The sequence below is a fragment of the Eleginops maclovinus genome, chromosome 5 (assembly GCF_036324505.1).
Source record: "Eleginops maclovinus isolate JMC-PN-2008 ecotype Puerto Natales chromosome 5, JC_Emac_rtc_rv5, whole genome shotgun sequence".
NCBI lineage: Eukaryota > Metazoa > Chordata > Actinopteri > Perciformes > Eleginopidae > Eleginops > Eleginops maclovinus.
In genome coordinates, this window is record NC_086353.1 from 17064537 (window position 1) to 17078885 (window position 14349).

At 41.0% G+C, this 14349-nt stretch overlaps 1 protein-coding gene across 6 annotated transcripts in view; it reads right to left on the minus strand.

Moving 5' to 3' along the window:
• Positions 1–14349, minus strand: part of add3a (adducin 3 (gamma) a) — a 95200-nt gene that overhangs the window by 17115 nt on the left and 63736 nt on the right. For all 6 annotated transcript variants that reach the window (XM_063883200.1, XM_063883202.1, XM_063883201.1 and 3 more), the window contains 3 exons: positions 5835–5973; positions 4532–4683; positions 3825–3905 (listed from right to left, as the gene is read on the minus strand). In XM_063883200.1, the coding sequence (XP_063739270.1) occupies positions 3825–3905; positions 4532–4683; positions 5835–5973 (372 nt within the window). The remainder of the gene's footprint in view (positions 1–3824; positions 3906–4531; positions 4684–5834; positions 5974–14349) is intronic.

The window sequence follows — 14349 nt, forward strand, 5'->3', positions numbered from 1 at the left end:
AAAATAGACTTTGTCTTCAATATATGACCATTTACTGATGCAAAGACACTGAAATACAACATGACAGTAGCATCATCTAGAGTCTGAGGATGCAGCTTTTAGATAGACGGCTCTCCGGAGAGAAAGATGATAGGCCTGGAGGGAGATGTACTCAAAGCAAACCATGCTCCAGATCAGTATAATCAAATATGCCCAGACACTAAAGCATCCTGGCAGATGCACCTCTTCACACACAAACACAGGGCTGATAACACACCATCATTACCAAAGAAGACATAAACACAAGTCAAAATCAATGAGCATGAAGACAGAAATCACATAAGCAGCAATCCCTCCTCTCTGTCCGCTCCTCCCCAGGAAATTAATTGGAGCGTTACCAGGAAACATAATACAGTCGGGTAGTGGACAAGCCGTTCATTACCAGCCAGTTAGCAGTGATTAGATCACAGGACGGGAGAGACGAGCAATGGAGGGAAAGGTAGAGGAAGAGACCTGAGGGGAAGCGAGTTGGATAACCAGAGGAAATAAAGATGGATAACAGGACAAAGAGGCCGAGGTCTAACACCTGGAGAATTAGCGACTGACAGTCCTCACTGTAAAATCTAATAACAAACAGAAAACACAGCTTTGCTTGCAGACTTTGTATAAATCATCTTCACCGCAACCACATGTTGTTCTGTGATACAAACCAGAACCTACAAGCTTGCATTTCTTTTTCACATTACCAAGACCAAGAGTGTGTGATCGCATCAGGAAAGGGCATCCATCATCTAGTCTAATGCCAAAAAATACTCCACATCATCATGGTGTTATTTTTGATAGTGTATAAATCTCAGTGTGAATTGAACCAGTTTTAGTACCGTGTGCTTCTAAAAGTATGAAAAGTACAAACATTACAAAGTACAACATTTATTTATTAAAAACATGACTTTCAATTGGGTTTCTTTTGTATCTTTATAGCTATTGCAAACATTAACAACACAAACAAATCTATGAGTGGGTTTGGCTCTACATCTAACACGTGATTTGGTAGTAGAACAAGAACACAGTGTTATATTGGCACTGACATAGAATAATATTGATGAATTAAAAACAGTCCACAGCTTGCTGGTGATCTCTGGATCAACTCAAGCTGAAAATCCTGAGACACCCTGAGTGCTGCTCTGCTTTTTAACAGCCGTATAGATGTTAGAATGAATGACCGTCTATTGATCTTTCCCCCCAGCAGAGGAAAAGTGAATGGCAGCAGCGGAGCGTACCTAACTACTGCCATCTTTGTCAGTGCACACACCAGCAGCTAAGCCAGCTGTCAGGCGATCGAACATCGATCGGTTTAAATCACTTGTCCAGGACAGTATCAGTTCACCGTGTCACATCCTTCAATCCACAACCCGTCAGTCAAACCCGCCCTACTGCTGAGAGGCCCTTCTGACAAACATAGCTCTTCTAATTATAAAAAGATGCCAGAGGACGTGTTAGAAAGAATCTGAAATGTGACTCTGCTGGATGGAAAGTACATGATAAGGGCCTGAAGAAGAAGTGCAGCAAAATAAACCAATAGACATATGATATCTAGAATTGTAAAAACACAGAGATAGACCAATCCCTCTACGAACTCAAACGACCCCAACTTCACCTCAGCACTCCAACAAAGAGATTAAGAGGGAGAGGCAGATGGAAACTGACCGAAGCCAACTACTGAACTCCAGCCTCCACTCAGATGACCACAACATGACCTCTCAAACTCCTGTATTCTGGATGACTTACTCCTAATAAATCTTAGTTATCTATGCACTTAAAGTGAACCATGTAACTACCAGATCAAAAACATGTTGAAAGAGAAAGAAAGAGACACCCAGGAGCCAAAATCTGGTATTAAAACACAGTCAGACTGAAACACAGTCAGGAAAATCAGAAATTGTGTTTTTGCCCTTAAATGTAAACCAAACATCGCCTTGAGTAACAATAACTGAGCTGACTTGAACATTTATCCCCTGCTTTTCCAATAGTTACAAATGTTAGCTGTTTGTCATTGCGTGTAATTACATTTGGACAGTGTTTTCAGAAATGACTCTTTGTTTTTCGCTTGCTTGTGAAATATTGTTCACTTAAAGTAAATTGGATGATTATCTAACTTGTTGTGTTTAATGCAGACTGGACTGGACCAGTCAAGAATGCCAAAATGGAGTAGCAAAAATAAAAGGGTATTGAATTATATACATACTTGAAGAAGAATAACTAATGAAAGAAATGTTTCTCAACAAGTTTCAAAATGCTTGAAATCCATTCTTCACTTTCTGTGCAAAAAAACAGGGTTCCAGCCGGAACCAAACTTTAACTTCATGCAGGTCAAACTGTGAAATCTGCCTGTCAGCAGTACAGCTCCTACATTCATCTGTCGAGCCACGTTACACAGGTACGTGTGTGTGTGTGTGTGTGTGTGTGTGTGTGTGTGTGTGTGTGTGTGTGTGTGTGTGTGTGTGTGTGTATGTGTTTGCACAGGTGTTGAAGATAAGGTTTGAGAAAAGTACAGCAAAGCAGACGGGACAGAAAGAGAAACATATATATTATTCAAGGGTCAAGTGACTTTTGTGCAAACTTTGATAACGTTCCAAAACATAAAAACAGACTTATGGGGGGGGGGGGGGGGGGGGGGCTTATGTGTGCTTTGTTCAGTGGAAACACGAGTACTCAAACAAAGATATTCAGGATACCGAAAAGCATTTAAATAGTGTATTACTATTGGGTAAACTGAGATTAATGTTTTTCAGTCTGTTCATGCTTTTTATACAACATAATTAAAAGGAGTTTACCCAACAGACAATAAAAATACTCCAAAATAAAATTTCTGATTTCAAAACTGAAACGTTCACACATCTCATGAGTTAGGTTTTACAGTAATTTTCAGGAAAAATGAAATTACTTTTTAAGCTTTGAAATGAATCTTACTGGTTGGTTATGCCAACTAAACAGTGAGTTTCATTCAGGCCTGCAAAACTATTATTGGAACGTATAATTGTATTAAGACCACAAACGGATGGTTACAGACACTGAATGAGAAGGGTGATTGTATGGCTGGAGGAAACGGGGCAGCAAACTGATTAGTCAACTCATTATTGAAAATCTATTGACACTGCATGTCCTGTTGTCATGACATTTTGTGCAATCTTTGAACAGAAACTTGACAGGCAAACAACCTGAATGACAATATTTGCTTACTTTCATCAGGAAAGCAGCTGACAGAGAGAGAGGATGAACACATGTCAAAAACACATGTGAGAGAGAGATGGAGGCAAAGACCAAAACACAAAAAAAAAGGCAGCATATACTTTATGCCCTCTTGATAAAATTGAAGAAAATAAATGTCTGATTAAGCAAAGTGGAAAAGCATTAGCCCTGTCCAGTGAAGGCCAAAACCTTTATGGCTTAAGAGCACTGTTGGCAAACATACACAGAGCAGGACATTGACACACACATAAAACAAATTGAATTTGTTTTACACTAACCAAGGAATTGCTTTAGTCAAATGTAGGATTTGGAATGTACTTCTCAAAAGTATTTTTATTGCATTTTCCTTCATTGTGTTTCAATTCAGAATTTATAAACCTAAATAAAATAAGGCACACAATACAATCATGAACCTGAAAATGAACATAATAGGGCCCCTTTAAAATGAAAAGAGAAATATTATATTTTCTGCGAGTTAGGTGAAATTAACTCACACATTTTTGTTGGCTTTACTACTCAAACACAATGACGATTTTAAAATATAACACTAAATGCACCGACTCTGGAAATGTTCCACGACTTCTCACGTTTCTTACCAGGTTTGAAGCAGACGCCTCAGCGAAGGACAGTCCTCTGGGGATGATGAGGATGTGATCTTGCTCTTTGCTGACTCGCGCCTAAGACAAAAAAAAAGTAAAACAAATGTTGAGTAAATTTATAAAGTTGTGGAAATCTGGCTGCTATGAGTCCAACTTAAAAAAGAACATACTTTATCCTAAATTTCAGAGATCCTGTGTTTTTTGCCCTTGTTTAATTGACTAAAAATATACAAATGTGTTGTAAAAAAGACTACCCCCATATAACACAAATGAGCCTCATCCAAAAACAGTCTGATTCACAAAGAGCAGCACTAAACGAAAAGTCTTCAAAGTTGGTGTTAAAACAAGTGCATTCATAAGGCTCAAACTCATTTCTTTTTTGAATGACGTGACAGGATGCAATGACAATGTCAATTTCCTCTCTCTTAATAGCCTTTGTGAGATTTAGATGGAAGTGGCATTCTGGCAACCAACCCCCAACTTGCCCTCCTTTCACCCCTCATGACCAACGCATTGCCCCAGGCGAAGTATTATACATCGCCAAATGGGTAACTGCACTAAGCAGCATTACGTTTCTCCTGTACTATCATTAAATCAATACATTCTGCAAATCATACGTAGAAACAGGACAGGTAGCTTTCCATTCTCTGTGATTCAACCCCTACGTTTTCGAATTCAGTCGTACTGTTGGTGCAGCTACTTACTGTGACGTAAGAGTTGGTGAAGTGTGCCCAGCTGAACAGGTCCACCAGTCTGTAGAGGCTGGCCAGTTTACAGCGTATCAGCTTCTCGCCTTTCACCATCGTGGTGGATTCCACTCCGTACATGTCGTTGATAGGAGTGACCATCCCCAGACCTAAACAAGGTGAATAGGAACATGTGTTAAAGAAAATGATCTAGGAGTAGTTAAATAACATACACTTTTACCATCTCATCCTTTACATTAAGCGCCCCTGTCAACATCTGTCTTTTTATGTAATGTTTCTGACACACCTGGATCCACATGAAACTGAGGTGACGTATTAAATGCGACAACCTTTATACTTTGTTTACTGCCAAAGACTCTAGCCTTACTCATTATGGGAATATCTTGAAAAAGGGCGGAACTGTATTCCTATATTACATTTAACATGTAATTCGGCATTAGTTGTGCATTCCAGCGCTGTGATTGAAAGCAGACTTCACATATGGAATCCTGGACAGGACTCCTAGATCAAAACTCAGAAAAGTATGTGCAGCCTTTCCGGAGTCTGGGGTTGGGTTGTTTTGGTGTGCCCTAAAGCACCCAAAGCTCATGTTTGGAAAGGGATCTCCTCTCTTTAATTCTCATGCAGTGCTTTTAAGTGCAGTACAAAGTGCTTGCACACTGGGTAAGGGTTAGCCTGGCTATACCAGCTTATGTACTTCCGCCCAATTTCATTTTGCTCCTTTAAGTGAGACTGGGCAAGAACTCATTACGTACGATTACTGGAACTCAGAATTCTATCGGTCCAATCAGCGAACAGGGGGAGGGGTTGAGAGCAATTACGTCGAAGTTGGTGCCGAGTTTGAATTGTAGTCTAGTCTGTAGTTCAACAATGGTGACGGAAGAAGAGACGCTACTAGCTATCCGCTCTGTTGTTTCAATGTTACGAATTGTCCCCTGAATCCTTATGTTACATTGACAACATCGACATATGTCGTTGACAGCCATTTTGACAGCCACGCTCGCAGGTAGCGATTTGTTTACTACTCTGAAAGCAGAAGTAGGAAGCGTCAGGTCAGAGCCTGCCTTTCGGCGCATAACATACGTCATTACCAAACGTTTGTGATTGGTTAAGGGAACTCCAATGATTTTAAACTTCAGACAAGTTTCCACTCATTACAGTAATCCAAATCCAATGACGCTGTTCCAGACTGTATGCCGGAGAGAATCAAAGTCAAACAGGCTGGTATTACCAGGCTAGGTAAGGGTGGCATGGTCCGCTAAATTGTCTACGTGCCACAGCGCTGGGAGGGAGCACTTACTGAGAGGAGAGGCGTTGAACCCGGCAACAGAGCTGGCCATGAAGAAGTCAGCAATCTGTCTGAGGGCCAGCAGGCCGGTGGGATTGTTTCCTTTCCGCTGTTGCTCTTGGATCAGACCCTCTAACTCCTCCTTGAAGGCCTGGGAGACAAGACAAGAGAGAAGGAGCTAAGAGAGGAAATCATTTGTCACTGAGATAAACCAAACTCTCATATTTCACCTAAATGCCAGTTAAAAAAGCACATTTTAAACAGCAAAATGGCTTTGTGGATTAATATTGATTTTATAATCTACAAAGCCTCATGCTTGACAATACCTATTCATTGTATCCTAGACATGAAAATCAAGCGTTTGAGATGTTTGAGTTATTGAGGACCCCTCGATTGGACAGCTCAAAAGTTCATTTCAATAATTTTGAGCTTTATTGAACTGTGATGATTACTAATTTAAAAAAAAGACAGGGAGGGATGATGGTGACACAGATTCGGAGGGAGAAGCAATTAGTGGTGACGGAGCGATGGAAGAGTAAAAAGATGTGGGAACATTCAGTGAGACAGGAGGAGAAGGAATAAACACAGAGACGTGTTAATCACAGATTAGACTTGCTGCCCAATCTGAATTTTACTCAAAGTACTTCAAAGTAGCTCAAACAGGATAGGCAGGCTATCCAACAAGCAGAGTCAGGATTGGTTGTCCGGCTAGCTCGAGGCCTGCATTGTGATTGGCTGCCTGACTGGGACAGAGTGTGTGTTTGTGTTTGTGTGTGTGTGGTTAATCCACATGTCCAGACTACAGTCATATGTTGAATCCACAGACACAACACAAGTATATGCTTACACTCTCCCAGATACACTCACAGCTGGCAGCTTTACATCATATCAAAGTGCTGTAGGATTTTATGCTTTCACTACCCATGAAAGAGAATGTTTCTCATCATGAAACAGCTCATGAATCAAACGTTTTAAAGACAAATCACAAGACTTCTCAGTCTAGAGAGAGTGTCAGTTCAAACTTGATGAAGCAAAAGGCTATGCAACTGTGTAACAGCAGTCAAAAAAGTAATAGCCTGCTCATAATCTTAATTAGGCTATTAACCTCTCAGGGGGAACCTTCACCTTTCCCCACCGGCTCATTTTACTACAGCTGTGTGAGTCCAGAGGCACATGGTTAGGGTTAACCAATTGGGTTTGGAGAGATTTTGAAAGTCTGAAAATGGACTAAGAGTTTCCAGACCAATTCTCATTTGCAATTTGGTCTGATGATGTCAGGCAACCTACCCGTTTTAAATGGATTGCACTTCATGAAGTTGGCTAAGAATTTCTGTGTCCACTTTGACTGTCAAGAGGTAATTTAAAACCAGTGATGCTAATTTGGGCCAAATCATCACAGCCCTCAAAGAGAAAATAGACCATAATAATACTTCCATTCCTTGTCTCCAACCGTAGGGGAACATCCAATATTCATGCCTTTATTTCACCTCAGTGTTCATGCAACGGTCAACACATTCCCAATAGATCTGTGCACTAAAACATCTCTGCCCCCTCTGCATCCCCTCAAGTCACCCCATGTCCATTACTGTTGGAGTGGATGCCTTTGGTTAGATGCCCATGTGGGGGTGTTTTGTTAAAAGCGGAGCAACCCCCTGAATCAGGACAAATACAGTCCCGAAGCACCGCTGTCTCTGAACCTAGGCCAGACATTCCTCAGTCCCTGGTGGCAAGGTTGCTGTGGCAACCGGCCTGTTGCGGATGTCTGACAGTGGTGGGTCATGTTTTTTGTTTTCAGTTGTTTTTGTTGTTCTGGGCATTTCTGTTCCAAAGACTGTTGTGCCATCACATTGAAATTGGAGCTGCAGCGCTGAAAACACAGTTTATTGGAACCAGAGCAGAGAGACCTGAGCCTCTGGCAGAAAATGTGTTCCTTATTCGACTAAAAAGATGTTTGTTTTGGGCCTGTGCAGGAAGATTATCACTTTCAGTTTGCTATGAGAGAGCTAAGAGTGAACCAAAAGAGTACTGGTGGGTCAAAAAGCAACAAATGAGCAAAAGATGCTAAAAAACATCTTCAGAATCACCATTGTTTTTCAAATACAGTCCCAATCAACTAAAGTGAAACTTTCAACACAACAAGCCTGCAGTGTTTTTATGAAACATATTAAAAAGCATATGAGCATAACACACTTTCAGAAACGCACACACACAAGCAGACATCTGCTCTACAAATTGTCTGTTCCCAAGAAGATTATGATAGTAGGGATTTGATTCCCATCATCTAAACAGATTAATCCTGGGGCCTAAAGTGGATCGTATCATTATTATTCGGCAAAACCCCCCACATCTGCAGCAACAGAAATAACATCACACGACAAGTGTGTTTTTTAGCTGCTATAATGGCTCGACTGTGATGAGAATTTCCTTTTAACCCAAAGACAGGAAATCAGGTGAACCTTCATAATGATATCATTGCAGCATATTCGCCCGGTTAAAATAACTGAAAGGCAACCAAGCTAAGCAAGGCCATGTGATCCAATCAGAGACATTAGGAAACGTTTCTGCAACTGTTAAACAAATGTAAACAAAAGCATATATTTCAAAACGCATCTGCAGTGGTTTTAAATTAAGTCGCTGTGCAGGTGGGAGTTTGGCTGGTGATCAAGTCAAAGTCTGAGAGCGGAGACACTAGTAAACCGGGATAAGTTATTCAAAGTAACAAAGCACTATACACAGGGATGGATGAGCTGTCAGGATTCAAGCCTAGCTGAAGGACATTACGTCAGGGCAGATGCTTCCTGTAAAGAGTTTCCAATGTGCTGGACGTTGAATAATACAATTAAACATTCTTTAAAGAACATTTCTTGGAAATTGTACTAAGAATTTAAGTTTTTATACTTCAAAGGCGTGTCATGTGACCTACGGAGAAGTTTCCTTTCGTCTGACTCAGATATTGTTTGCAGATACTGGTGACACTTGTACGTCATCCTGTGGGAAAGGAAGACAGAACTTTGTATCCCTTTGTTGAAGCAAGGCTGATCCTTCATGTGTGGGCTTGTACAATGATCAAAGAAGTGATGGTTTCAGCATTACCTCACACACAAATGTATCCTCATGTTAAATTAAACTACTATGGTGGGATGTGAGTCACCACAGCTCAGTTTGAGTAATTGCACAGCAAGCAAATGCTTGCAAAAAACAGTAGCAAGTAGCTTTAATTGGACAGACTGGTAAAAAAAATGCATCATAGTTCACCTGAAAGAACATGACCTGCATATTTTCAGGTCTCTTGGTGATGGCATCCAAGATCATACTGCATTATTGTCAACTGGCAGAATAAACAAAAGTTAAGGGGTAACCAAAGAGTGTAATAAAACACACATTATCTGCCATGAAAAGACTTGCACATACATGTAAAGATAGATCGAAGGCAAACTCACATTGTCTTCAAAGCTTTTACGCACGCACGCACACGCACACGCACACACACACACACACAAACAGAAGCCTGTAATTTCAGCCATAACCTCCCCAGTTATGTCAGCACAAAGGAGTTCTTTGAAGCCGCCAACGTGACAGGGTTACAAAGTAAGAGAGTGCCTGCCCGTATGCTTGCCAATGCTATTGATTTCCCCCTACCTAACCTCGGAGTGTGCGTCAGTGAAATTGGTCCCCTTCTCCAGCTGCATCGGCTCCCTACTGTAGATAGATAGGTACTTTATTGATCCCAATTTGGGACATTTTTAATATAAACGCTAAACATGTTCACCACGGCAGCAATTGTGGTAAAATCTAAGTAGAGGGGATAATTAACACAAATAACCTTCACGAAAGAAACAATAAAGTGTACCAATGTATAAAGATGACACTGTATTTGTCTGTGGATTCATCTTAAGTGTGTCAATTCATGACTTTAGAGATGCACCAATCCAACTGTTTGTCTCCCAGGTACCTCAACTTTGTAATGGCCGATACCAAGCACCATTTGAATAGAGCTGCTCTGATTTTACACTTCTTTACTTCATTGAACTTAATTGTAAAGTGTTTTTATGGCAATATGAAGCAGGGGATTGCTGAGGCAAGAACGGCCTCAATGGCTAGTCGTGACTCAACAAGTGAGACCGACAGCAGAAACAAGGAAGTTGTATTTAATGGGGATTTGTAACGTCATGGCAGATTCAAGCCAGTGTTAGCACTGATACCAATCTGGCATTTGTATCAATGCATAGTTAAAATAGTTTCATTACGCAAAAACTAAATTTATTTCAACTTGTGATTAAAAACATCTGTATCTGATTTTGAGTGAAAAATGTGATTCCGGTTGCCAGATGAGGAAACTCCTAGAAAGCTTACCACTAAGCTCCAGAAGGATTTTTGACCTTTCCTTTTGAGGTTGCACATGAGCTAAAGTGGACTTAGAAACATTTGAGTATGTTACCCTCTAATCCTGATGGCACTGCTCAACTGCTGTAGGTTTTGCTAAGTTCAGCACCGAGGGAGATGACATGAAATGCCAAAACTGAAACACAGCCGTCGGGACTCTGAGAGGGAAGGCGGTGGTTTTCAAAAGAGTGTCTGGAGTGAGTTCAACCACTAATGTTCTATCAAATGAGTCTTTGAGGGCTTGAAAAGAAAAAGGGAAAACATAATGGAGCACAGCCGTGACATTTACCCCACATGAGGGGGTTCTCGGCGGGACCCGCCAGAGCACCGTAAATAATCCACTTGTTTTCTGGAAAGTGAGGGGGAAGAGTAGAAATGTTGCACTTCCTCTGAAAACCACCAGACTGTTGCAAATAAGGCTGCTTAAATTTACCACTTGGCCTCAGTAAGCGATTTCTATGGATGATGTACAAACTGTGCCACAACACGTGAAGAGAAGAGGAAAAACGAATAGCAAGGGAGATAGAAAAATGAGCAGAGATGCAGAAAATAGACGCAGCATGTGGGAGTACAACTCAAATTCAATTTCATCTGATCTAATTTCAAGCCTCTAAGGGCCTTTGACATTTTGTGTCTTAGATAGTCACAGCAACCTAGTTCTGAGCACAAAGAGAAGCTTAACTGCAGATTTTTAAACCAAAAAGTCAATATGAGGATTTACCAACCATGACATCATGAGACTTGGATTAGCAGCCACAACTTTGTCCAATCTCCTTCTGGAAATGCAGTGTGCCTCACAAACCACCTCCAGGCAAATTTCAACCCTTGCACGTCATACAATACAAAGCAATCATTATGTTAACCACCATTACCACCAAAGATCATCTGAATAATCCATCTCTTCTCTCTTCCTTCCCCATAACCAATTAAATCAAGTACACTTGAGCAGATTTAACCATGCATTAACCCACAGTTCAGTAAGGGGAAAATAATACACTGTCTAAAGGGATTAACATATTACTTATATATATTTTCTTTACAATGGGTTTTAAATATCAAAAATCTTTCTATGCATATTGTTGCTGTATTCAGCCAAAGCAGAGTGTCCATACTAGCTGCTGGGACATTAAGGGACCTAAAAGGGTTCAAGGTCCAGCTGTAGCCTTTGACTTCTAAAGGTAAACAATGCGTTTGAAAGAGGCTGGCGGCTGCAGTCAGCTGAGTTGATTTATTCCAGCTTGGTCTATATTGGTCTTTCTTAAAATACAACCTGCCATCTGAGCACTAGAAACATGTAATCTGGAGCCGCCACTAGTCCCATAACACTGAATTCAAAACAAACAGAGAGAGAGAGTGAGAGAGAATATAAGAGAGGCGCCATGTGTAGACACACAGCTGTTGACATTGTTGTTGTAGCTGAATTTGGGAACGAGAGAGATAAAGAGTGAAATGAAGATGATAGGAGAAAGAGAGAGAGAGAGAGAGAGAGAGAGAGAGAGAGAGAGAGAGAGAGAGAGAGAGAGAGAGCGAGAGAGAGAGAGAGAGAGAGAGAGAGAGAGAAAGGCAACACGTGTGCATGTCCAGCTGTTCACACACTTGTTGTTGTTGATGTTGTTGAATATGAGTAAACCAGCTCTGTGAGGCCAACTGTCCTGATGTACGGGCTGAAAAACCCTCTGTGGCCAACAGGGAGCCACCTGTTACTGCTGCCTGAGAGCTGGTTGGCTCACATTCAAACCACATCAAGCAGAAAAAAAGTACATAGCATTGCATGACCGCAAGTCTAACACACACAGTGTGATGTAGCAGTATATAATGGTGCTAGGTATCTTATGAAGTCCATTGGGACGGCAACAGTTTTCACTGTTGATAAACAAACAGCCTTCACTTGTTAAAAATCTGTCAAAGGCATGCAGCATTCATTGTAATAAACCAGGAAAAGAACAGTGTACATTTAAAGCAGAAACATTTATTTGATTAATAAGTCTTATTTCTGGCCACCTGATTAATGTCCAATATTACATTTTTGGTCTCCGTAAATCCTAATGTTTAATATAAAATATTAATACATTTTACAGAGGTGTGAAATACACGTATATGCTTGTAATACAAATGGAGAACATTTTTGATACATCACTGTGGCCATGTTATGCATTGCTATAGCATTGTCAGGTTCTGGTCACAAAGCTCTCTCACTGACCGCCTTTACCAACTCAACATGAGGAATTGATCATTAATGACGGACTGGAGTCAGCTGTGTCAGACAGACACACTGAAAAATAAACAGTGATGGGGTGCCACCAAAAAGCTTGGTGCAACCCAATAGTGCTCTGCAGAACCACTGTCAGCTTGAAGCATGGCCCTTTTAATGTACTTTCTAATTTGATCACTCTTAACTGCACTTGTGGACCACGATCACGTGCATAGACATCGTGACAGAATATCAAGTGGAAACCTGCAGCAGCAAGCAGCACCCTCCCAGGCATCAGCCAAAAGATGCTGCGTGCCAAGAAAAACAACACTGGGCATGTGCAGAATGAGGATCACATTTAAAGCTTAAAAAGAAATGGGCCAAACCAAGGCAACACACACACACACACACACACACACACACACACACACACACACACACACACACACACACACACACACACACACACACACACACACACACACACACACACACACACACACACACACACACACACACACACACACACACACACACACAATACTGTACTTGCGAGGAAAATTCATTCATGACATTAATTGCGAGTGCAATGTCTTACTTCGACCTTTACCTAACTTCAACCTCACCATACATCAGCTGTGTCCCTGCTGACTCTAAAACCTTCAAAGTTCATTCCTCTCTTTAAAGTGATTCAAAGTACAAATCCATACAGACACATACACACAGATCCCTCTGTTAGGTTAGCATTGAGGAGCACTTCAGTCAGCGACTAACCTTGAGTCAATAGTGCAGAGTAAATATTCCTAATAGGCGTACGCTGAACTGAATGCCGGGGGAGTTGTTGTAAAATCTTCACACATGGTGATGCAACTGTTCAAAGGAAACAATTCAAACACCAAGATAGGACAATAGCTATTACTGAGCTTGACTTTGTGTATGGGTAAATGAGAAGAGTGGGTTTGAACTATTACTACCAGAGTTACGTTCATGACAAAGATTTACATTAGTTTGGGTTCAAAAAAGCAACAAACTGATTCATAACGCATGAAATAATGCAAGAAAACTATGAATTTGATGTGTTTATCATTTATGGTTTTGTGTTCAAGATCAGAATATGATTGAAAATGGCTCCCTGTTTTTAATCACATTCTGATCTCTGCAGAGTTTGTAGTCAACTTCAAAACCACTACGACCACAATATCCGATAACTCCACAATGTGCCTGCCTAAACATCTATGTGTGGTCCCAAATGGGTTCAATCCTCTAACTGCACCTCCTCCAGCATCTTATGTAGTAGAGCAAGAGTAATTCTTCAGAATCCAGACCTCCAGGGAAAGACATTTAAACCACAATATGATGCTTGTTGGCTGCAATATGCCCTCGGCTCACAGGATTGTTTAGCTCAGCAAAACCTGACCCAACATCATAGCGGCCGGATCGGAGGGCCCTTGGAAAGCTACAGCAGTAAGCCTGAGCAAGGGTGTGGTAGCTGGTAGGCATATTAGGGTTTCAGCGGGCCGCTGACTACTGTGATTCTGCGACCAGAGTCACAACATCAACGCAAGCACAGACACACAAGCAAAGGTTATGCAATTTGCTGTAACTCTTTAGCAATCAATGTATTGGGGAATGACTGAAAGAAAGGGAAAATGAGGAAGTTGTGGTTTCCTCCCCTTTCTTTTCAATTTATGGAATAAATTGTTTTGTTTAGGCTCATGCCTTTTGTCTGAAATCCCTTTCAAATTTTACATATTTCAATTGACCTTAGATCTTACATGCATTATAAGGGTTCAGGCCTGATGACTTTAACAGGTCAATATTGATTCAGTCACAGCTAAAGCTACGGGCAACAGGAAGACTGCCTTAATTGTCGTTATACAATAGCCAATAGCTGAAGGGTTCCAAGAATGCTTTTTCGGAAAAAAAATGTCCTACTCTTTGCTCTACATACAG